Raw genomic sequence first — 26,364 nt, forward strand, 5'->3', positions numbered from 1 at the left:
AATATGCTCCAGATTTACTAAAAAGGAGATTATACTCGGAAGGATTGAGCAGTTTTCTGAAATGATTGTACAAGATAAAAGGAGGCTATGCGATAGAAGAATAACTGTCAGCATATTTTTACATAGACAATCACCACATTTCCTTCTCTCTCACAATCTCTCATCTGTAGTAGCATCTCATCTCAGAGCTTTGACTCGTTTATTTACAAAACTTTTCTCGTGAACACGACAAGGTTGATGTCAGGATTAACTGTGAAATGTGTAACAACTTTAATTGCATATTATGCACTTTTGCTACACATAAAACATTTTTTCAAGCATTCCTTGGGAATCAAACCTATGATCCATTGCTTGCACTACATGAAGCCTATGCTGGACTGATTGAGCTAAACAGAAATGCAGTGGCATATGTATTTTCTTTGAAATGCATAAAGCATTTTAGTAAAAAAAAAAAAAAAAAACCTAGACAGTGAAAGCTTTATATTCTTTATGTAAACTTTATTTATGTACTAATGGACACAGTCATGCAAATTGGTTGACATTTAAAAATAAAACTTTTTTTAAAAGCATTTTTACCCTTTTACACAAACAGATGAGACTTAAGTTCAATATCCCATAAATTATATCAGTAGTAAGTTATGGGGCTACATATTGCACCGATTCCTGACTCATTCCTGGATATGTCAAAATAATGTAGCCTACTCAAAGAGGCAGTTCATTACAAACCCATAGCAGTCTTCTGTAATCGGCATGTAAATGTGTGAGCTTGAGATTCTCTCTCTCTCTCTCTCTCTCTCTCTCTCTCTCTGTGAGTGTGTTTTACAGATGCGAGGACTGGACAACAGCAGCTTCCAGTCTAACATCCCAGTGGCTGCTGACATCACAGTGGGCGTGGTTTACTCCCTTTTTGGTAAGAGCGAGAATTCGTTTCTTTTTTCATCTGCATTCTCATCAAGTTTGTTCTATGAACCATAACCGGATTACAGGTTTTCCATCTACCACTGAGAGAAAGACTGGACTGCACTTGCAATTGCATGGCTGTGTTCTGGCATCCTATGCCCTTAAATTAACGAAACAGTGCACATGTGTACAGTTCTGAACTCAGTTTATATCTCCAGTGCTGGATGTTCTTTATTGGTATATGATTGTTCTACACATGCAGGTGATAGTAAGTGATACGGATTAGGTTTGTGATTATCAGAACGCTAAAATGAAATTCTAATTGCTGACATGCAATGCATATATGTATTTTAAAATACATATAGTGTGTTTTTCCATTCTACAATTGCTAAATTAACTTGGCCTTTAGTGTACTTTGCAAATTACGTCATTTATAAAATGAATGAAATAGCCTATGTTATTCTACTGTTTTTCTACTGCTGATTTTTCATGCGGTTTTATATAACCTCAAATTTTGTTTTGTGAAAATGAAATAATTACACATGTCCAGATTGTTGGTTATGGCCATGATGCACCTGCACATATGTTTAAACCACAAGATTCTTATGTGGCTGTAAAAATGATTCTAATTGATATTAGGGAGTAATAAACTGATCAGATAATATTTAAATTAAGTGTTCCTGTTTCCACAAAGCATTTATTTTGATTTATTAATTTTGATTTAGGATCCTGCAGCATTAATACCCTCAAAGAAATTGATTCTTTTGGTGTCTTTTAGTTAACTTTTAAATTAAAGCAAATTCGGCAGTTCAAATGCATACAAAATGTAGGCTATATTATGTTCCACAATAAAGTACTTTGCTGTGTCCTTTCTGTTTGATGAATGGTTGGATTGAAGGTAACATCTGCCTGCACATAAAGCTTGAACACAAGTGGAACAACTTACGATCATCCTTGGTCTAACTGATTTATTTATTTGTTTACTTTTTTGTCAGTTCCTTGCATAGGTCATTGCAGCGTGATTAAAATAATTAGACATGTGGTTGATGAAAGTTTTCACTTTCAGCATCATAATTACTGATTCGTTCGGGACAGAAACAATAGAGGTGGATTGAATGCCAGAATACTTGCGTGCCAAATGCTAATTGGCTTTTGCAATTCGACATACAAAGCATTGACCTTCTCCTTTCTTTTTTATGTCTTTTACTTCTCGCTCTCTTTTGTTCCCTCTCGTTGCATTTGTACTTGATTCTGACCATTGAACCATCAAATACTTGACTATTGAACTGTATATTTTACATTTGCCCTTGGCAACATTCCTTTGCTATTTAATGTTTAATGTCTCATATCACAAATGCATTGTAATGGAGTCTGAGTCTTTAATTGTTGATTGCAAAGAAGAAAAAGAACTGCATTTGAAACATACAAAAGAACATAAAAGGAAAGTGGAAGGAAAAAAGTACAAAGAGGCAAAGGAAACTTCAATCAGTATAAAGAAAAGATAGCCCTTAAGAAATTTGGTATTCTTACTATTATGAGTTTTAGAAGATTGCACAAGTGTGGAAATTGTCAGCGACAAAGATGTCAAATCTATAGGCAAAGTGTAAAAATGTGCAGTTCAACAGCATGGTTAAAATATAAATATAAATATAATTATATAATTAAATATAATTAAAAAAAGTAATAAATACACATTTTTCATTCATTTTTTAAATAATCAATATGGCCATTTATATCACTTTGCGTTATATTAAATAAACTAACAATCCTGTGTTGGGGTTTTAGAACAATTTCTGAAGTTTTGACTGATAATTTGATGATAATTCTGATTGTAAATCTTTTCTCTAAAGTCCACCATCCATCTCTCAGCATTTTCTTGCTCTTTTGGAAAGTTGTGGGAATGCAATAGTGGAGTAATGTGAAAAAGGTCCGTTAGTGGAAGCTTTATATACTTTACAAGTAACATAAAATCATTCTAAAATCCGTATTTCATTTCCATTCATTTATTTGATAAGAAGCTGTACCAAAAGGGATAATGTACAGTCAGTCTGTCCTCATACAACTTTACAGGGTGATACAAGACAACCCAGGTTAATTTACATGATACCTGTAATGGGAATTTTACCATGGTGTATTTTATTGAAATAACTCAGTGTTAAATGCATTAAAGCTTAAGTTTATCGCCAAGGTTTCAGCCTTCAGTTGTGTGCTTGCTGTTCCTTTACAGAAGGGCTCAGAGCTAGCCAATATCAGCGTAAATTTGATGAGATGACAGTATGGTTCATGATCTAAAGGTGGTTTGCTGATCATTTCTGTCAAAATGCTTAATAGACCGAACATGCATTTTATGAAGTAATCTAACCAGCTGAGTGAGTGTGTTCTCCAATCTGATTAAAGCAGATTTAATAATGCTGAAATCTGACAGGCAAGGAATATTCCTTCAAATCATTGTTGTTAAGCCTTAAATCAAATCTATAATAATGTAAATGGTTGGGACATCTGTTTAGTAATCTAACATCAATCCAAATGTTTATTATTTTGACACCAAAAAGAAGTCTAATCTTATATCAACCAACATTAAACGCGCAGTAAGCGATTTTTCAAAAAAGTTGTCAGACACAACAAACATGTAGCCAATCAGCAGTAGGGGGCGTGTCCACTCATTGTGGAGGAGAGAGAGCAAGAGGGAGTTTTGAAGAAAGACTGTAGAAAGAGATGGCTGAGAGACATTACAAAAGAGAAAAGCTCAGAGGAATATCACTGGAAAATGAAGGTTATAATCAGGCAAGAGCTTTAGGTCCCACGTTATTATTAGAAAAGCTTTCAAACGCTGGAGAGACCTGAGCGGGAAGACCTGAAAACAGACGCGGAGGTTGTGTTGTTTCTGCTTGATACGTGAGTAACATTGATTTTGCAGTTTCACAGAACCAAGATATGCTGTTGTTGTAATGTTAGATGCAGCAGGACAGTTTTGAGTGTTATTATTTGTCTGGGGCTGCTCCTGCTGCTGCTGGACACCAACATCCAACTCTTGCTTGTATATACTCTTGTGTACTGCATTCTGCAAGTACATTTTTTGTGCTTGTCGTTCGTTCATCATCTTATTTTCTCTTTGCTTCTGCTATGATAAACAGACATCCACTCTTGCATTGCGTGTGCAACTGAGGTCAGCTAGTGAGAGCTGTGCAGATCAAATGATCTGCCCTGCGCTGGTAACTGACACTAGAGAATGCAGTTTTTAGTGTCCTTGTTAGCGCGCAATTCAGGGAAATGACATACGGCACCAAGCAATCTAATGGCTTGTTTCTGGCCACAAAGTTGTCATACACAACAGCAGCCCTTCCAAGAATTTAATAATTGGCTTTTCACTAAGTTCCATCCTCTTGTTTACTGTTGCTCGCTCAGCTTTACAAAACATTTTAAAGGTGCTCTAGTCTAAGCGATCCCGGGAGTCGTTACTTCTTGTTGACATTCGAATTGCTGTCAAACAAAACGGAAGCTCCTCCCGGCCTCCTCCCCTCCCTTCCGGCATAAAGGGAAGTCCAAATAGTCACTACAAACAAAGTTAAGTTTTACTGATAGGCCCTGTCCCAAATGGCACACTCCGGACTTGTGGACTTCCTCAGAGTCCACACTTTGGTGACGTCATGTAGTGCAGACCTATAGGGCCCTTGGCGCGAGTCCACGAGGGCGCATTGAGAGGTATTTTTGGGACAGACTTGATCAGCACGCCGGAAATAACGGGCTGTTTTTTTGTTTGTTTTTTGTTTTTTGTTTTTTTGCATTACAATGGAAATAATACAAAACAATGAACATGAACATGTGGGGATACAGAGAAAATGAAAGTAAATAATAACAGTAAATAAAATATTTTTACAATTTATATAAAACTTATTCAATAATACAGGATATTTTCGAAGCTCTTTTATTGGAGGGGATTTTTTGAAGTGAAGAATAACTGTAAATCATAAGCAAAAAATTTGCAACTAGGTTTGAATTTAAGGTATCTTGCTTTGTGAATATGATATTTTCCCATCGTACAGAAAAAGTTTAATATATCATCTAGCTTTTTATTTTCAGAGAAATCAGAGTGAAAAATAACCTTACTGACAGAAATACAGGCCTGGTTGTTGTTGGACAGGAGAAATCACATTTTTTGCGCTCCAACGTCTTATCTCCATGTCAACTACACAGCCTAATTTTACAGTTCTATATTTTGATATTGTGCATATCACCTGGGCATTAGACAATAGATACACCATGCTTATTTAAATGATGTATACAGTTGTACATAATAATACATAATGTTCCATTTGAACTAAGATTGCAATTTTAAAACATAATGAAAATGTGCATGAGTTTCAGATGAATTTACAGGTTTCAATATTCATACTATGTTTACATATGACTCAGTAAAGCCCTGCCATTATTTATTTAATGAATCATAATGCGATCGTATTATTAAACGCGATATTATTATGTTTGAGACATCAACCACTGGTCGATTACCTTAATGTTTGTATAAACTGTAGGTAACCACTGATAAAATGTACATTTAGGTCATAAAAACCGTAATATTTTCTTCTCAGCCATGTCAACAATTATCCGCGAGTGAAATCTCCTCCCATCTGTTGTCTGATTGGCCTTTCGCAAGGATTCCTGGGTAGTTAAAGTGCGTGAAGCCCTGGTGAAGCCTGCTTCTATGCGGGCTTCGCGGAAGACCGCTTCAAGGGCACAAAGGGGGCGCTGCTGAGCACACTTCAGAGCGGTAAAATGCTGAATGGGACAGCCTACGGACTCGTAGACTCAGCGAGCACGCGCAATTCAAGTCCACGAGACCGAAAGTCCGCATGAAGTGCGCCATTTGGGACAGGGCCATACTTCATTCAATGTGTAATGTCGCCAAGTTAGATAAATGCTTTTATATATTGCAGAACAGAATGCAGAAAAAGAGAAACATTATCTTAAAACTTTTCGCCACCTGAGGTTATAACTATAACAAGTTAGCTCCCATACAAGGACACAATAATAGCAAGATAACGTTAGCTTCGCGTTTCCCAGTGAGCATAAACAACGGCGGCGTCGTAAACAAATTTAGTCAAAGTTGTCAATAGCCTATAAATGAACATTCAAATTCATAACAAACAGTGGGTGAAAACAATCGTTCACACAAATTGTCGCCCTACTGTGAATTTGCTTGATCATTTACAATAGAGATTGATCGCTGCTAGAAACATACATGTTGTATTCACCAAAGTTAACGCTGACTGCATAGATCTAGCTAATTACATCCTTGTGTTGGTTTGGCGAACATGAACGTCAGTTTAGAAAGAAAAATGGATTTACCTGTTCTGCAAAAACAGAGCAACTATGTCGGATTGGAAGCCCTTCTGCCGGCGGAGTTCTCCACCTTTCGAAGGTTTTTCCGATGTAAATTCGGGACATCGCGCGTTCTTTATCCTTGTCCCTCTTCTTTGCAATTTGTTCATCGGAACGTCGTCTCTTTGGTCGTGTGTCGGACATAATTCAAACTTCCCTCTTCATGCTTCTTCTCTGTTTTCTCTCCTCCACACACCCCTTTCACGTACACGCGCAATAACCCCCCAAACCCCACCCTCCAATACTTCTTGTCGGTTATTGGCTGGAACACTGTTTATGATGTTTCGTGGTGCCGGTGAGCCCAGTTTGTTTTTGTTGGCGTTTGTGGAGCCTGTGGTGTCTAGAGAGACCACGTTTTTTTTACAGTGTGTTCAGGGGACAGGCAGCTAGCGGATAGTGAGGAGATGTTTGCTGTAGCCTATGTGACAGAAAATGTTTTGGCCTAAAAAACGCGTCGCATCACTAATGCCTCGTTTCCACTGAGCGGTACGGTACGGTACGGTACGGAACGGTACGCATTTATTTGCGTTTCCACTATCAAAAGTTGTGAATGGTACCAAAATGCCGAACCGTACCGCACCACTTTTTAGGTACCCTTCCATTGGGGTACCTAGCACAGTGGAACGGTACTAAAAGGTGGAGCTAGACTCACTGCAGGACGTTGATTGGTTGACAGAGAATCGTCACTTGCGCGTGCTACAAGAGGAATGACAACATAAGAAGCGCCATTTTTTAATATACAGTTTAATATAATACTACTGTTACTGTATCACGAAATGTAATTTTAAGAGTTTTTCAGGCGAGAATGTAGTTGTTTAAAGCTCAAATCTGTGGTTTATTTATAAAGATGATTTTTTTTTTTCCCCGGTTGTGAGATCCATGCGTTCAGCGGGCGCTCGGCGCTCATGTTTCCCGGCTGGATGAGCCTTTCCTCGGCGTTCGTCGCGGACTCCGACGGTAGTGGTTAAACATAAGATATAATTCGTTTTGTGTAGACCTAACGGGCGATCTTTGGTCTCGTGAATATATAATGAGTTCCCTGTCAATCGTTTTGGCTGAGGGCTAAGTTAAGTTTTATATTAACGTTATTTGTGTTTAACTAGCCTACTTGTAATGTTAGACTAGAGCGCTGCATTTGGATATTTGACTGAATTGTTTGCTTTATTTCTTATTGTATTGCTTCTTGTACTTTACTTAAACTTTTAACTTATATAGGCTATTTGATAAAACTGAAATTTTACAAAAAGATTTGGTTTCTTGTCATTTTTTATTACAAGATTATCACTGATGTTTATTGCAACATTTGTACAAATGCATAGATTGCCTGGAATATGTTTATTTTATTAATTTTTTTAAACGAAAAGAGGTAACGTTAGGGTTGTGTTTTAAATTTCGTTTCGTTATAAATAGAATAACGTATAACGTGCAGTGAATAACGTTGCGCATGAACCACATTTGTGTCCCTATAATGTTTAATTTATTTAAATGAAAACGAAAAGAGGCAGAGTGGTGTTTTATAACATATTTCGTTTTATTGTTGCTTAAAATGTACATACAGAGTAACCGAGATAACCGGTGTATCAGCGACGCTTTCTTCGTATTATAGTCACACTTAGCTTCCTCCCGCCCGAAAACGGGCGAAGCCTTAAAATCTTACTTTACTTTTTCCCAGGATAACCAATCAAATATATTTTTGTTCTATAATGTTTTCTGATTATTATTTAGAATTTTTGGAATTTTTTATGATATTTTGCATTAATTATATAATTTTTATGAGCTATTTTTTCCATTGGAATTAATATATTTTTTTTTATTTTTTTTATTTTTTTTTATTTTTCAATAAATGCAACATTTCACATCAAAATAGAGTGCCGGCCTAAAAAAATAAAAATTTCAACTGAGAAGAGCGCCATCTAGTGGCTTCAAAATGTATTAATTTGTGTCATGTCCTATAACCGCCTATAGGCGGCCTATAGCTTTTTTATTTATTTGATTTATTCCCATTCGGAAAGAAAAAAAAGTATTACTAAGCAACCACTGAATGGAACAACACAAATTATATATCATTTTAAAGCTTAGGATCTCAGCTTTTTAATGCATCTAATTACATTTATTAACTCCTAACGAGTGCTGAGTAATCCCTCTAAAACCGAGTGTACCGCCAGCAGGCGCCACCTAGCTGCGAAAATATTCTTTACCATATTTTTAAAAAATCTTGCCTTGATTAACACAAAGTTGATGTCATTTGAAAGCTTAGAGTCTGAACTTTACAGTGAATGTATCCACTTTGAAAAACTCTTAAGTATTGCTGAGTTATTTGCTGATAAATAGAATTTCTTTTTTTTTTTTCATAATCTATAAAATAATGTACTGCAATGTGTCAAAAACATCATACAGCTCATGAAACATTCTCAGATAATTGAAAATGGCACTTCATTTTTTACAGCATATTATTACAATTAAAATGAGCCCAAAATTAACATAATCTATTGCTTTTATGACAAGATATTCTTCATGAAGAAAAAATTGCCCATGAGGGGGTGTCAAAGACTGTACAAAAAGGCTATCTCTTTTCCAAATGCTGTAACTTTTGATTCCTTTGTCCAAAAATTATTATTTTTTTATCCAGATGCAGCTAACATGTAGGGGGACTTCACTAAAAAAGAATTTTCCTCCTACCTTATTTCCTTCCTGAGTTATTCCATGACAAATAAGAAAGATATGCAAAATCATAATAAAAATTATATATATATATTGTCTTTTATCCGCTGTTTCTTGGCAGGACAATGTCCAAATGTAATGTAATTTATATTTTCAAAAAATTTAAAAAGAGTTCTTTCAAACGATACCTACCTTTTGACTCTCCTTGCTATAGTTTTGGAGTTATTATGATTATATCATTTTTATATAGTTTGGGGCAAAATTTGCTGTTTCAGTCTTACCAGTTCATTTCTCTCTCTGTGTGTGTGTGTTTGTGTGTGTAGGTGTGTGTGTGGGGGGGGGGAGGGTGTCTTATTTGCACTCTTGATGTTCTAGAGTGTCACCCCTTCATTGCTGTACACTTTTTTTCAGCACAGTGGCTGATCTGTAGCTTGTACCACCAAAAGTTTCTCTGAGTTTTCCTATTTTTTCGTATTTCCCATTCATTTCCTATGTCGCCCGTTTTCGGGCGGGAGGAAGCTAAGTGTGACTTTTTTTTTTACGACCCTTTAACATATCAGAATCATCTCCTTGATTTTTTTGTGTGTTCATATAGGTAATAAAACAAAAGTCACCAAGTTTCACCCCCATCCGATGAAGCAAAAAAATTAAACAATTCGAAACGTTCAAGTTTTCGCCCGTTTTCGGGCGAAGAAGCCCATAGGGTTAAGAACGCGCTGTACCATTTGCATGTAGGAGTCGCACATGGCAAGTACAAACTTTGCGTACTTGATATTGAGACAAGCCTAATGTCGGCGCTTGTCTTCTTGTGACAAACATGTCGAGGAGCAAGAATAAGATCTGCTGCATGTCATCCATTGTAGTTACTATGTTCTTCTTCGCGCGAAAATGACGTCGATCGAAACACCACGCCTATCAAGTAAGGGTACTGTTGGCAGTGGAAACGCTAGCCAGATCATGGTTAACAGACCCGTACCGTACTGTCCGTACCGTACCGTACTGCTCAGTGGAAACGAGGCATAATTAGAGCACCTTTAAGTAAAATTTGCTCATAAAGTGGTGAAAAAAAACACAAATAATAACCACTTATTATTCTTACATGTGCTGCAATGAAGTGTGGTATTGCAAAGCATTTTTATTTGCCATTTTCTTTAAAGAAATTGTTTAACTTATGCCTTAACATAATTAAAAAATGTAGAAACTGTAGTTAACGCTTTTGTTGCTATATCACCTCTACCTGAATCAGTAAGTTAATGAATTACTATTAAATTATTTATTATGAATTTACCTTGGAATGCATGTTAGATTCATCTGCCTTCATTTGAGAATGAGAATGCATGCGTTTCTCAACATTTATTTAACATTTGGAAAATGGAAAAATCTCTGGGTACCATGTGACACTATTATATTCCCCAGCATATTTTTGAATAAATTATGTACATTTCCATCCAGAAACACAGGACTGCGGCTGACTTGTTGTCAATGACTTTGCAGACAGTGTTTGCAAACAAAGCTACCTCACAAAACTGATTTCAGAGGCAGCATAATGCTTTAATGATGTACAACAAAATAGAGAGAGAGCTTTTGTGATTACTAAGCAAATATTTAATTACTACAATACTAGTTTCTTGCTAGAAATAGAATCAGAAGTTGAAAAAGTGGTTCAAAAACACTTTTACACAGAAGCCGCCCAACAGCCGCAACTTTCAGAAACTTTCAGAAAATATTACAGATAGCACAGGACACATGCTGCCTTCAAAAATCAATCAAATTAAGGTTTCTTAGGAGGAGACAGGATGAATCCGACTTGCCTTGCCGTCCTACCTCTATATGCTGCCTGTGGGAACAGCCTTTTTTCAGCTTTCGGACACAGACGTGTAAAAAAATCATTCATGTAGTCTGCAGAATCTTCAGTGATTTCTAGTCAGATTGCTAATAACTACAATGTTTATAATCAAGTTAAAAGCCATATTGAATTTAATGCAGATGAAATCGAGGCTGTGAGGTATAGACGTACAGTCTTTTCAATGGCATGCACTGTATAAAGGTCCTAGATCACGTAATTGACAGAACAGAACTGTTGTATGGAACTTTTCTACTGAACGTTTTTTTCTGAAAGACATTTCGTCTGCTGAACAATCAGATGTTTGTTAAACAACAGTGCAATACATTGAACACACACTGTACTCCTATCCCTCACAGCCTTGCTTTCATTCCTGTCAAATATTAAATATGGTGCTACCCTGACTAAGGTCTATACCAGTTAAGTGTAGTACTGCTAACCAGTTGCCTGCTGAATCTATAGCTATTTTAGTTTTTTGGTAAATGTTGATACATATGTGATTCTCGCTGCACAATATTTCTTGCACATTCTGTGATTAACATGCCAAACTGGGTCAGACAATGTTTAAAAAGTATGGCATGAATGGCTTTAAAAGTAGCTAAATGACAATATTTTGAACTCAATGTGTTGCTTAATCGGGAGCTAATGAAGGAATGCCAAGATTGGAGTTATATAGTCCTTCTTCATATTTGTAAATAATCTGGCACAGCATTTTGAACAAGTTGTAACCTCGACAGAGACAACTGACAGATTGTAAAGCATTACAATAATCCAGTTGCGAAGATATAAAAGCATGTATAACTTTTCTGAAGATCATTACTTGATAAAACCTTTTTCAGTTTTGCAATCCTTCTTAATTGAAAGAAATTGTATATGACAGTCAAATTTGAGGTCTGAGTAAAAAATGACACCCTAGATTAGTGGCATGACTTTTAATGCTGGATGTGACCTGTCCCCTGCACTTTACTGAAGTATTTATTTATTTTTTTGCAGTGAATTACAATTTTTGTCTTTTTGTCATTTAACATTAAGTAATTGGAATTCATCCATCATTTCACATCCTCAAGGCAATCAGCAGTGTATTTTCAACTGCATTATTTCCTGCTTTAAAAGTAAGATTATGTATGTATACAACTGAAATTATGATCTTTATAACAATGATATGAAATGCCTTGTTTATTAAATGACAACATGTAAAAGGGGAAAAGTAGCGGCCCTAGAATAAAGCTCTGAGGTACCCCGTAAGTTATAGGAGTAGAATAAGAATGACAGTTCCCAAACTTTACCATGAATGTTCTGCACTTCAAGTAAGAGAACCAACATAAGGCCACTTCATTTTCCCCGACACACAGCTCAAGGCAATCTAACAGAATAACCTGATCCAGCGTGTCAAAAGCTGCACTCAAGTCTAGCAAGACAAGGCCGACACAGTTTCCATGGTAGCTTCTAAGAAAATGTCATTTAGCACCCTAATAAGGGCAAACTCAGTAGTATGGACGGTTTTAAAACCTGACTGAATCTTATCCATGATATTTATCTCAGCTAAGAATGAAGAGAGCTGTCAGAATACAACCTTTTCTAGAATTTTTGCTTTGAAAGGATGTTTAGAAATAAGATGGAAATTTTGAAGCCCAGAATGGTCCAGATCTTTCTTTTTTCTTCTTTTCAAACTTGATGGGACACCACCCTGAGTCAGACTTTTGTTAATAATTGATCAAATACATAGACCAAAAGTATCAAAAATGAACTTCAATGAAAATTCTTGTCAAAATCACATCATTTGAAGATGATGTGACTTTTAATGTACACATAATCTTTTTGATCTCAGTTAGTGACATCATCTTAAAGGCTCTAAATGAGCCAGCGGGAGCCACAACTTCACAAGCTGGAACGCGGATCGAATACCATTTACTTTATTAATAAAAAACTGTAAAACCCTAAAAATAATACCATAACAAATGCATTGCTCATTTTTAGTTCATGTTAGCTATTGCATGAGCTAACTAATGGGACCCTATTGTAAAGTTTTACCGTCACGTTTGAAGTACACTATAAAAATTGTATGATTAAGAAGTTATGACAACATGTTTTTTACATTGCATTAACTCATCAAAATAAGTTAAGCAATTTTCGACTTTTTTATAAGTTATACAAGATCAACTCATTTTTAAAAACCAGTTAAATGTAATTTAAGTTGAAATGACTTAAACATCCAAGTTGATTGTACTTAAAAAATTTAGGGCAGCAACTTTTTTGTTTAGTGTACATGTGTAATTTATGTAGCAGAACAAGTGTGAAAGTCTCTTTAAATAATGTTATTTTATAATAAATCAAAAACGCCTGAAAAAAACCCATCAGTAAAACACCAGGTTTTGGGATTAATGCTTCAAATGACAAATATCTTTTCTGCAACTGTTCTACTTTTTATCAATTCAATTTATAAATTCTGGATTAGGTCCAATATGTTGGTTGATAAAAATATGAAGCTTCAGAAAGATTTTCTGCCACATAATACAACAAATTCATCTCACATTTTTTGTCCTGCAGGTGTTTGTTCACTATGTGGAAACAGTATGCTGCTGTATGTGTCCTACAAGAAGAAGCACCTGTTAAAACCAGCCGAGTTCTTCATTATTAACCTGGCCATCAGCGACCTGGGCATGACCCTCAGCCTCTATCCCCTCGCAGTCACTTCAAGCTTCGCTCACAGGTACCACAAAGAAGGAAAAAATAAATAAATGGGAAAAAAAAACATAGGAAAAGGGGGAGTTTGAGGACCTTTTTAGACCACACATAAGCAGCATGCAAGCTGTGCTGCAGCATAACTGTAACATCAGGAGACCCCTACATTTTTTTTATTTTTATTGGGGGTCCTTAGTTTTTGATCTTTAGTTCTATACCAAGAGGACATGAATCTCATGAGGACATCTGTAAAAATAAATATGCATGGCTCCTCAGTGATAAAACTCATGCTTTTGGATGAAGATAAATTCATGGTGGAGCTGTCAGTTTGTGATCCTATGAACATGAAAATGGACACGGTATTGGCTTAAATGGGTTTCTGTGTTGCGTTTTATCTCTCAAAATGATGGATGTCATTTTTAAAAAAGTGGTTACTTTGTTTATATGGTCAAAAAGGGTTTTGGATTGATCCCCTCCTAATTTAGAGATGTGGATTAGGACAGCAAGTAAATTATCACATGACCTTGGTGTTTATAAAAAAAATAAATGTTTTTTAATTAAAAACAGTATGTAATATGGCAGAACTTTTTTACATGGGTGGTGGGAGACAATTTTGGATTTGGACTGCAATACAATTTAGACTAACCCCCTGTAAATATTGAAAATACCTTACGTCCGCATTAGAAACAATTACCATATGAATTGGGCTTCAGAGTTTGTAAAGCTGGATTTTATTTCTTTTTTCTTTGCTATCTTCTTTTCTTTCGGTGTCATTTCTGTGTCCCTGAACTACTACACATACTTGGCTGTCACTTCACTTTAGCTTATCATGTTACCAAGGCAAAATGGTTCATATAAACCAAACCAAAAAGGCACAGGCACACACATAGTACATACAGATCAATGCTCCATGAAGAGGTTACGGGAAACCGGCCAGTAAACTCAAAGATAATGGTGATGTAAGCAGTCATGTAAAGAATGCTGTAGACAGACCCAATCCAATGGCTCCTTTTGCACAGCCAGAACACTTCTCACACTCAAATCCAGTCCACAGCCGTCAAGGTTAAACTGTCCTTTACTCCAGTATGTGGTTAAGAATGACAATTGCAAGTTTGTTTGATTTCATGCTGCATCTGGAATGTAACTCCAGTCAGAGATGTATAAGACATTATTTATGTCTTTCTCGTTTTGTGGCAGCGGTGGATTGCACATCAGGCAAACAAACTCAACCCATTACAACGGGAGAATGGCCTTTCATGCACTATTTATTGCACAGTTGTAAGGTGGCTGTGTGTAAGACAGCAGATAAAATGCAACCAATATAATCGTGCATAGCACAATAAATAAGTAGGAGAAAATGCTTCCCTTATCTTTTCTTGTTGACATCAGAGGACGTGCATCCAATCAAACTTAAATTTTGGCGTAAATTCATCTGTCACTTGGTTATTATACTGATACAATACTTTGCCTATGTTTGTTAAGCTGGAAAATGATTATAATCAAGAATTCTGTTGTGTTGTGTTCGTTTACAAAATGATCACTTTTCCTGTCCAGTCTGTCATTTGCATTTATGCCTTTGGCAGATTTTTTCAGTGTCCATAGCTTTTTACATTTTTGCCAGTATGTGTGTGTTTCCTGGGAATCAAACCTATGACCTTTGCATTGACCCTAGTGCTATGCTCTTCCATTTGAAAACAGGAACGTCATATACGTATTATCATGAACTGCATTAACCCAGCAATGTGTAAAATACAAATTGTTAGGTTAATGCAGTTCATGAGAATATTAATTAATTTCAGTTTTCTGTTTTGTTAACATTTTAATGTCTTATTTTTATTTATTTTTATTAATTTCAATACATTTTTAATTGAAAATGTCTTTATTTTTAAATATAATTTCTATTCCTTATTCTTAAATGATTTTATGCGTTTATATTACTCCTTATCATATAAAAGCCATTTCAATTACCTCTGTCTATAAAATTTGCTTTATAAAAAAACTTGCCTTGTCTTGTTTTAGGGCAAAAATATAGCGGTTTTATTAAATACATTTGGCAAAAAAAGGTCTAGGCCACATACATGTGTCAAAGGGGCTTAATAGGTCTGGAATTGGAGTTGGTAAATTACATTGATTCGGTTTTCTTAATTTTTATGTCAACCTGCTGAAGTTACAGGGTTTTGAGCTGATGTTAGGGGTTATAATAAATATAAAATTTATATAAGAACTGCAAGCAATGTTCAGTTATGTTTTGAATTGTATTTGTTTTATATTGAAATAACTTCTGAATGTTACATCAAACATCTATCCTTGATCTTGATCTCTATTCTGCTGTTTCTTATGAGTGCTGTTTCTGTTTTTTTTGCAGGTGGCTTTATGGAAGGACAGTGTGTGTGATCTATGCCTTCTGTGGTGTTCTGTTTGGGATCTGCTCTCTGACCAATCTCACTATACTCAGCACTGTTTGCTGCCTCAAAGTCTGCTATCCACTTCATGGTATTCATACACTATACATTCTAGTTTTTAAATGTAGTGGTGTCCAAAAGTCCACTAGTGAAAATGCATCTATTTCGCAAATGTAAATTTGTTTTGGTTTAATGTCTCAAATCAACACACAGTACTGGTGTTTCGTTCCTGAATAAATCAGTATTTTGTGAACACTTCAGTTGAGAGAATGATTCAATTACTCGCTTGTTTTGTTCCTCAATGAATCACAGTTTTTAATGAATCATTTGAATGGACGATTCAATGATTTTCTCATAAAGATGGCCCTGTCATAGGCCCCACTCCTCACTGTCCTCTACTCTTTACTCTATTTGATTATATGTATTGCTGCGTTTCCACCGCAGGAACTTTACCCAGGAACTAGGAACTTTGGGGTGGTGCTCGGTGTGTTTCAACCGCAGGAACCAGGGTCTAAATGAAGTTCCGGGTAAAAATGTCCCCCTCAGAAAGTCCTTGCTGGCGAGGTAGTACTTTTTAAAAGTTCAGGGGGTGGGACTTGGGCGCTGAACATGCTGATTGGTTGAGTTCACACAGCATTTTGATTGGTTGACTCCACGCAGTAGGCTATTTTACTTCAACCACCATTTGCGAAAGTCTGTTGTGGTGCGTGCAGTAAGAGTTTTTTGCTATTCGAATCAACAATGGAGTTTAAAAAATATGACAAATGGGCCGACGACAAGGTTCTGGCTTTATTAAGCTTACATTCAGAGGATGAAATCCAGCGGGAACTGGAAAGTAGCGCGCAGTCCTACGTCACCGGACTAATTTGACTAATCTTCACGGTACTTTAGATCACGATGGAAATGCAGACAGCTGGGGGGAAAAAAGTTACTGGGACAAATTGTTCCGGGTAATTTTGGTGGAAACGCGGCTTAAGTGTGAACTTGCCTCAGTGCGGGGAAAGTTTTCATCAAGGGTGCATATTGGCTGCAAAGGGGGTGCTTGTTAACACCCTAAAATGACAAACGTAACACCCTATGGTCTTGTGGACTTAATTGACACGCACATTGTCGAGTTCACATAAAGTGTGCCATTTGGGACAGGGCCATTGTCAAAAAAAAAAAAAAAGAGTAACTGTACCCCCATTAATTCTATTCTATTCTATTATTTGATATTATATTATAATGTATATATGTGTCTCTGTAGGTAATAGGTTCAGCTATGAGCACGGCCGTGTGTTAATAGTGTGCGCGTGGGCCTATGCTCTTGTGTTCGCTTGCTCCCCTCTCGCCCATTGGGGGCAGTATGGTCCCGAACCCTACGGGACGGCCTGCTGTATCGACTGGTCCTGGTCCAATGACGACTTAGTTGCCAGCTCCTACACCACTGTGCTCTTCATCGCCTGTTACCTGCTGCCGTGCGGCATCATCATTGTCTCCTACACACGCATACTGCTCACGGTCCGAGAGTCCCGCAGAGCGGTGGAGCAGCATGTCTCAGTGCAGACACGCATGGGCAACATCCAGGCAATCATAGTGAAGGTGCAGTCTTCATTTTTTACACAGGTTACTGTTTTAGCAGTTTTTTTTTTTTTTTTTGATGATAATATCCTCTTGACACAGCTACATACCTACCTCACACAATTAGCCAAATTAACCATTTTCCACTCAAAACCACATTAATTACCAATTTTTTTTCATTTATTTAAATATCAAGATTTTTGGCTTTGCCAACACAAAAATAAATGTATGAATGTATTAAACAGTTATTTTAAAGCTGCATTCCGTAACTTTTTTGGGGGTTAAAAATTATCCACAATACATTTTGAGCAAGTACATAACCAGCCAGTGTTCAAAATTTCTGCTTGCCTTAGCTGAGCTCAATTCAAAATGGTAAGCTTGTAATAATGTTTTTAATTCCAGTGATACGTACTGGTGTATTTCCCCGAGAAATTCGAGCATGTCTTTGCGTCATTTCGTCACATCTGTACACATAAAGAAGGTGTCTCGGCTAGTTGGCTATATTGCGTGTGAGGATGTTGGAGGTGGAGATTTATAGCCTTTTCTCACAGCACTTGATATAATTATACTTATCAATTTGATGGCGGATCCAGAGAGGTTCAAACGACAATCACCAGTGACAACTAGAGATTAACTCGTTGTACAATGCAAAAGACTTCGTTCGGACTTCGGAGTGGCTACAGAAAAAAAGAGACTGCAACCAGGGCCCATGCGAAAACAAGGACAAAAATCGGAAGAGCATTAAATGTAGTCACGCAATGCTGATGTTGTTAACATTAACAATTTGACGCGATATGATAAGTGATCGTTAGATTTAATCAGCGCGATTTAAGTTACTGCAATGCTTTTTTTCCCTTAACGTTAGTTGGTCAGAACAAAAGTGGATGTTACTTACTTGTTCAGATGACATTTTCTGGTGAAAATTCTTATGTTGGTCATACTTCCAAAAAGTAGAATCTGTGATTCTGAACGGTGACTGACAGCCGCACATTCTCCTCAAAACATTGCATTCATCCGCGCTGTGCCGTGTCGAGGCACAACCCACGTAAAATAACCAGGGGGGTAATCTTTCAGAAAAAACTGAAGCACCGCCATTGATTAGCAGACCATCACCTGCTGTTAGCATTCCATTGACTCCCATTCATTTTGGCGTCACTTTGACAGCGAATAACTTTACATCTGAGGCGTTTAAAGACTCCATTTGTCCATTATTTATTTCTAAAGAAACACGAAAATGAATAAAAGGCTCCATTACCTTGTATCTTACATGGCCCTGTAGAAGCAGTTTTTGTAAAAATAGGCTAACGATTGTGTCATAACCACGCGACTCTGTCGCACAGTAGAGAAATTACCGTATGGACAGGAGGAGAAGCTCGCGCAATCGGGGGGACGTGGAGGCAAAATGACAAAATAATTAATCAGAATACTTAGCAAAAGTTTCTCCTGCTCCTAGCTCATGGACACCTCCTACTCACACTCTCCGTCTCTGCAAGTTTCGGAAGGGAATTATTCAGATTTCTCTTGGCACAGCTACTAGAAGACTCACGTCATATCTACGTCGTCAAGCTCAGTTTGAGTCTGCGCAGTACGGTCAGCCATCAGGAAAGTGAGTGCTTCTAATTGACTTCACTTTTCTCCGTTGAAACCAATGTGTGTCCGCTGTGTCCATTTCTTTTACTGTCTATGAAAATAACTGCAATTGCAGATTTCGAACAGAGATGGCGACAAAGAGGAAAAACTACGGTCTGCAGCTTTAAATTGGTAGAATATTTCACAATGTTACTGTCTTCACTGTATTTTTTATTTAAATAAATGTAGTCTCGGTGAGCATAAGAGACTTCTTGAGAAAAATCTAAATCAACAACTACCCAACATACATTTGAACTCCTTCAATACTGTAAAGTACTCTCATGATGTAAGTTCTTCATGACGGATCTTTCTTGATCTTCCTCTGTCTTCCTCAGCTGAGTGTGGCGGTGTGTATAGGATTCTTTGCTGCATGGAGTCCATACGCACTGGTGTCTATGTGGGCAGCGTTCGGCCGTTTTGAGGACATCCCACCCATGGCCTTTGCCATCCCTGCGGTTTTTGCCAAATCCTCCACCCTGTATAACCCTCTCATCTACCTCTTGCTCAAACCCAACTTCCGCCACCTCCTCTGCAAGGACATGCGCTCCCTGCGAGGGGTTTGCGTGCACCACTGCCTATGCCAGTGTTTTCCCCGCCCATCACTGGCCCTCAGTCTGCGGCCCCTGCGGCGACGAGGCCAATCCATCTCAGATTCAACGGGGGGCCCTGTAGGTCCATGTCACTGCCCTTGCGAGAGGTGCAATGACCCGTTTGAGCAGTTTAAGCAGTACCCACGCCGCTGTCCCGTCAAAGTGAACACTGTGCAGTTGTCTCTGCAGGACAGCACTGAACCTGAATTGGAGCCGGAACAAGAACCTAGAGTGATAACAGAAGTCAAACCAAAGAGCCAGTCAATGGAGTGTAAGAAGTCCGTGCGGGTGATCGTGAGGGGGCGGAAATGCTCCGAGATTGACAGTCTGGAGATCACCTTGGAAACAGTGCCTGCTCACTGCAATGATGCCAAAAACACCAAGCCGTAACACCTGAGCCTATGCATGGGTGTGTGTTAATACTCGTGCTGTATTCGCTTGCCTCAGAGGGGAGTAAATAGACTTTCACATTTGCCTCAATTAAGGCGCTGAGAACAAATTTCTTTCCAAACCATGTATTGTGTGTATTGACATGTCTGCAATGGAGTGCAATGATTGTTTTGTTATTTTATTTCTTATGGACAACTGACACAGTATATGCATTTTGTAGCACATTGAATTTTTAAATGAAGTGTTATACCTTCTTAGCTACCTGCTGAGGGAACAAACAAGTTGCTTTGACAAACCTCCTTTCAAATCTCTGTAAGTGATGCTTCAAATTTTGACTGTATTGACGTCCATGTTTATATTCATTCACACTCTATAAATTCACACTCAGGTTCTATAAATGAAAGTGTAATATCATTTAATACATTTCTCCTTATATAGAACCTTCTTGGGATAAAAGGTTTAGCGTTAAACCCCACTGAACCTTTTTTTTTTTAAGAGTGTAAATCTAGACAGTTTGGAAAGACTTTCAGACAGGGTCCAAACTTAACACTTAAAAATAAAATAATAAAATAATTGAGAACTACATGATACATATTACGCACATTAAGCCATCAAAACTGGAAAATGAGAGACAAAATCACAATACTGTAAGCGATTCTACAGAGAAATGCACTTCATCTGAATACTTCCATACTATGTAGTTTGTGAAAAACACGTGAGCCAAGTAGTTTGTCCGAATTCATAGTGTTCATAAAACAGTATGCAAACAGTACCTTCAATGGCATTCAGTGGACACTTTACTATCCCATGAGGCCACGGGAGATGATTTGTGAATGGCAGTGAAGCAACGCAACTGATGGCGTTGGTCACATGAGAGTGACAATATGACGGATGTAGTACGTCCGGATTTCATTCATAAATCACATATAGAAATGTTTTAACGTAAAGTATGTTTCAAATCAAATGTAGTTCCTACTACATATTATGCGATTTTGGTCGCAGCAATGGAGACCAGTTTGAATATGAAGCTGTAAGGGCACTCATGTGATTGTCAGAGTATGCAGGAGAAAGGACAAAAATATACTTTTGATATAAAAAACAAACAAACATGCAAAATACATTTTAATCGATGATATAAAATATTTATGTCCAGTGAATTTTCACTTTCTGTTGCCAGATGTGGCAAAAAGCTAATTTTCGACACTGCTTTAGGATCTATTTTGTGTATCGTATGTGATTGCTACAAGGATCAGCATTGTAAAAAAAATCTTTTTATGATTTGTCATCACAACTTTTTATCTTTTGTCAAATTAATCTCCTTCATTGTATTAACTATTTTTATTTATTTATTTCACTTATCTTAAAATGTTAAGGCTACCAGGCATTTTACTTTTTAAGTTAAACCAACAACAACAAAAAAACATTACAGTGTGGGTGTTTGCTTATCTGAGGGATTCAGGGAAACACTTAGCTGACATCCAAAATAATAAAAAAATATGAAGTATATATAGGCCTATGTGTGTTATAGTTGTGTGTTGAACCTCTAAATTTTTCAAGTCTTTTTTTTATTAATTCTCGCATAGTCTCTATATTACAGAATCTTTGTACAAGTATAATTGCAAGTATAAACAGGCTCTTTAAATAAGATGTACCACATATCATATGCCATATTTTTTTGTTATTTATTAAAATCATTATCAGTATTCCAATCAAAAGTATTTTTGATATAAGCTATTTATTTAAATTCACTGCATTTTCTTATTTATAAATTCCATATTTATTTAATTATTTATTTATTTATTTATGCATTTTGATCAAGTCAAAGAAAGAACTTGGAAAGAACCTTAGTCTGAAAGATCATTAATACTGTTACTTAATTACTTAAGTATGTAATTACTTAAGTAAAACCCTTTAAATGTGACTTATGTCTCTGAGTGATGTGCATCGCATGATTGGAGAAATATAATTTACATCAGCCCCATCGTATCGGTGCTGCTTATGAACAGTTAAAACTTGGCTTTTTATTCTTTCTTTTTTTGTAAAGCCTTATATTTTGCAAAAAAATAAGACTAAAATTGGGTAAAAAGAAGAGTAAAATAAAATGACGAAAGTTATGATGTGTCAGTCTGTTTTTTTGTTGTTTTTTTAGTGACAGTCAGACAGCAGGTACATAACACTTAATAAATACAAAAAAAAAAAATAGTAACAATGAATATTTACTTTTTAATAACTTCAACTTCAACTAAAACTTATTAAAAAGCCAATGAATATTTATTTACAGTAGTAGTACATTGTACATTCATTGTAAAAATGATTCAATGCATACTGTTTTGTGCATGAACTTCTGTGTTGTGGATATAAAGAAATAGTGAGAAACTAAGACGTGGCAAATCTGATGTGAACCTTTGTGTTTGCGGATGTGTTTGGTTTGATCATTTTTTCCGCACTCTTTTGAAGTGCTATTTTAGTAACCTTGTCTTGTTTCTTTTCATCTGCCATGTTTATTGACTGACAGCATGGATGTGAAAGCTAATAAAAAAGTGCTTTTGCGTGTGAATTTCAGCTGAGTGAGTCAGAAGTATATGTGGCCATGAGCATTTTGAGCACTGAATATTTCCTCCATAATCATTATATTTTATAACCATGCTGTCAAAATCTTATTCACTTTTTTCATGCTGAGTGAATAATATGTTCTGTCCCCTACAATGCAACCTTTCTGCATTTGTACATCATGAAGACATTAATGATAGCCTAATTATGCCACCAGTGTGATCCTGAAATGATTGGATAATTGCATATGGATAGATTAAAAAAAAATGCACATAATGATAGTTTCATGCATGCATGTTTAAGGTTTACAAAAGAAAGAGAGACCCATTTCAATAAGCTTCAAAATCAAATAGTTTAAGTAAAGTCTTTTTTTTTTTTTTTTTATAAAGCTGCTATGTAAAGATAAGGTTTTTTAATATAATAGTACATACTGTATCGATTTTAATGCTCTAAATCTGCAAAATATCTCTGTGAAGTTCTAAATCTGTAATTTGTAATAACTTCCTGACACTTCATGACAGAACTAACGTTAATGAGGAATGAGAGCTGTGCCAATTTTGATATTAAATAACACAAGGCAGTGTTACTTATTCTGTACCATACAGTTTTCCATCAGACAGATTGTGTGTGATTGGGCATGATAAATACAATCTGAACCTGCAAACATCGAAAGACACTGATGCATGTGGATTTAATGTATCATCACCATGGCAACCAGGCTGTTTATCAGCATATGACATTTCTTACCGATGCAGTAAGACGACAAAGCAAACACACAAACCTGTTATGTAGGCCCATATGAATTCTGATTCAGTCCCCAATTTAAACATATAATCAACAGAACGCTTGATTTCTAATCTATAAAATCTATTTGGACTCATTTCCTCTGTTTGCTGATTTGTATTTCAAACCATTTCCTTGACATACGGTCACATAAATCTAGTAACATCTTACAGGGTCTATGTAAATTAAATGAATTACAATATTAATTGTCATTCTTAAAGTGCTGTTGAACACTGTGAAGAGAGACCCAGACATTCAAATCATTACAGTGTGTGTTTGACAGTGAGAAAGCAGACTGTGCGCTCAAATCCAGTAATTGTATGTTGGCAAATGTGTGTGTGAACCAAATATGAGTCGTTGGTGCAATTGATAAAATTCTCCCAACAAGCGGCACGTGTGCTTGAGCATCCCACACATGCACACACTCGCACAGCTTATGCACTTCGAGGAGAAAATCTGTGACGGATAACTTGGAAATGCACAGCCCACACAGTTGAACACATGCAGAGTTTACAGAGCGACTTTTCATGGCCAAGACATTATAACAAGACGCTGACAGGAAGGCTTTTCCAAAAGCTAGCATATATCTGCCCCCTAAGACACCTTGTTTTAGCCAAGATCTAAGGCAGCATTGCAAATGTCATGTACAGAGAAGGCACTCCCAGAATGCACAATGACATGCTCTGTGAAAAATACAATAATTTATGGAGAGAGAAATGTTGATACTACGCTTATTTGATCCAATACTGAAAAGTACAAATGAAAGAAAGAAAAGAGTAAATTAGTTTCTTCAGCTTAGTATAGTGATTGTTTAGCCCATCATCAGTGAGTATTTTAAGCTTATCTTAGCAACATGCTAATGGCAAACTCTATTGACATCGACTGCATGCTATTTCAACTTGTATCAGTGGAAGAAAGTGATTTATTTTGACAAGAGAGCATGTATGGTATAGTTTCTGTCAAAAATTTCGCAATGCAAAAAAAGGTTTTGGTTTTAGGCCTATTTGAAATGAAATAGCCAATATTTCTCTTCACTTTAATGATTCTCTGTGGTCATGTTGGCAAAGTCGGCAAGAAACGGAAGTTGCAATAGTCTTTTCTTCCTTATTGTGACGTATTATAGGCCTATCCGAGAGACAGGGTTTCTCGAACAATTATGGCACTTGATTTGTTTTAATGGGAATTTATTGAATCGTTGGACGGTTGTGGTTTGTTATTGGCTGTGATGTCGTGAGTGACGGGTTGTCCATCAGAGAACAGATGTCGCAGCAAGAGGTAGAGGAAGTTATTTTTATTAAAGATGAGAGGCCACATGAATTAACCCTCAAACGCATACCTCAGGTCTTAACCACCACCCTCCTCCTAATCGTTTTCTAAAAGTAGACATCAACCTTCTTACAATTCCTCAATCAATTCATTAAACAATATAACAAGAAAAAATTGTATGGGTCGCTAGCGACCCGAGGTGTGTAACAGTGTAAGTATATTTTTTCTGCACAACAATAATTGAATCTTTGATGACTGAATAAGTGTAATTCACCTTTATTCCACAAGGTGGTAACGTCTAATACACAATGATGACGTGACGTTTCACTCATAGTCACCGCAGGCAGAAAACAAAAAAATGGGAAGAATCATATTAAAAACTTGAAATGGCTTAGTGGTTTAATGCAAAGCATTTACTGAACGCAATCATATATTAGTGTCACTGTCACTTGATGATGGATCTAGTGAAGAAGCTGTCAGCGATCAAAATATTGATTTGATGTTGAAAACTGTTTTAAGAATATGTTTGAGATTGCGAATATGAGCCAGATGGTGAATGTACTGGGAAATAAGCTCTGATGAGGACAGTGATGATGGTATAAAACATCTGCTCAAACTGAACCCTTCCAGTCTCCAAAAGGTAACAAAATATGCTTTGTTTTATTCTTCTGTAATTTCTACAATAATATTAGGGGAGTTTTATATTATCGCGACAGGTAGAGATCCATCTCTGTTAGATTGAAACATGCATTTAAGGGTTAAAAAAGTAGTGATGAATGATTCATAATCAAATAGGCTATCATTTATAATATAACAAAAACAGCAAGGCATCTCACTGAGACATAGGGGCTAGAAAACAGAACCTATAGCCTATAGCTAGGCTACAATGACAACAAAAAAGAGCAAATAAAGATAATGGAAAAAAGAGAAAAGTAGCCTAATGCATTCGTGAATTTCATGTAGCCTATGTGAAATGAAGGGGGAAAGTACGTAAAAAGATTGACGATGAAAAGTTCAAGAGAATGGAGAGAAGGATGAAGCGGTAGGAGCGGGGATATTTTTAGAGCATTGCCCCCCTGTTTCCTGCTGCCTCACGTGAGGCTAAATTTAGATCGGCTGTTGGCAACAGAGACCAGCAGTGAATACAAAACAGTAGGCTACACACAAAAATTTCTGTCCTCATAAATCACAAAACACACACACTCACACTCATTCATTAAAACGAGCTCATCAGTGACTGAGCAATTATGGAAGAGAACCACCTAATCAAGATGTCACGAGGCTAAGGGTGCTTTTCGTATATGCTAATCATTTAACAGGGTGTGGGTGGTTTTAACTGTCGCGGTGAGCAAATTTACTTAAATTAAATTAAGACTTAAGTTTTTCTCCGTCAAGACCAAACTGTAAAAAAAAAAAAAAAAAAAAAACGCAGAGAAAACCACAGTCACGACCAATCACAGTCACGTGGCAGATTTCACTGCATCAAGCTGAATATTGTGTTGTTGAAAAGTTCTTATTATATGTGTAAATGAACATACACTTAAAGGTGCAGTGTAGGCTACACTCAGTAACTTTTGGTAGGCTAAACAAATAAGGAATCATCTTTTAATATCTATTTTAAAACATACTGGGACAAGTCTAAAATGCTAATTAGTCAGCACAGCAGTTAAAAGAGAGTGCTTGCAGCTTGCAGACCTTAACGGGTTGCTTGACTTGGCTAATTGAAAGG

At 36.7% G+C, this 26,364-nt stretch overlaps 2 protein-coding genes across 2 annotated transcripts in view; one reads left to right on the top strand and one right to left on the bottom strand.

Annotated features, from left to right (window-relative positions):
- mep1ba (meprin A subunit beta a) overlaps positions 1-26,364 on the bottom strand; it is a 507,054-nt gene that overhangs the window by 90,558 nt on the left and 390,132 nt on the right. The window lies entirely within an intron of this gene.
- On the top strand, positions 826-20,121 carry opn7a (opsin 7, group member a; the record flags this gene model as incomplete). The annotated part of the gene is made up of 5 exons (XM_084432524.1): positions 826-910; positions 13,331-13,493; positions 15,831-15,958; positions 17,114-17,448; positions 19,392-20,121. The coding sequence occupies 5 exons, from the start codon at positions 826-828 to the stop codon at positions 20,034-20,036; spliced, it is 1,356 nt and encodes a 451-aa protein (XP_084288650.1). The 3' UTR covers positions 20,037-20,121.

The sequence above is a fragment of the Rutilus rutilus genome (assembly GCF_951802725.1).
Source record: "Rutilus rutilus genome assembly, chromosome: 15".
NCBI classification, from domain to species: Eukaryota; Metazoa; Chordata; class Actinopteri; order Cypriniformes; family Leuciscidae; genus Rutilus; species Rutilus rutilus.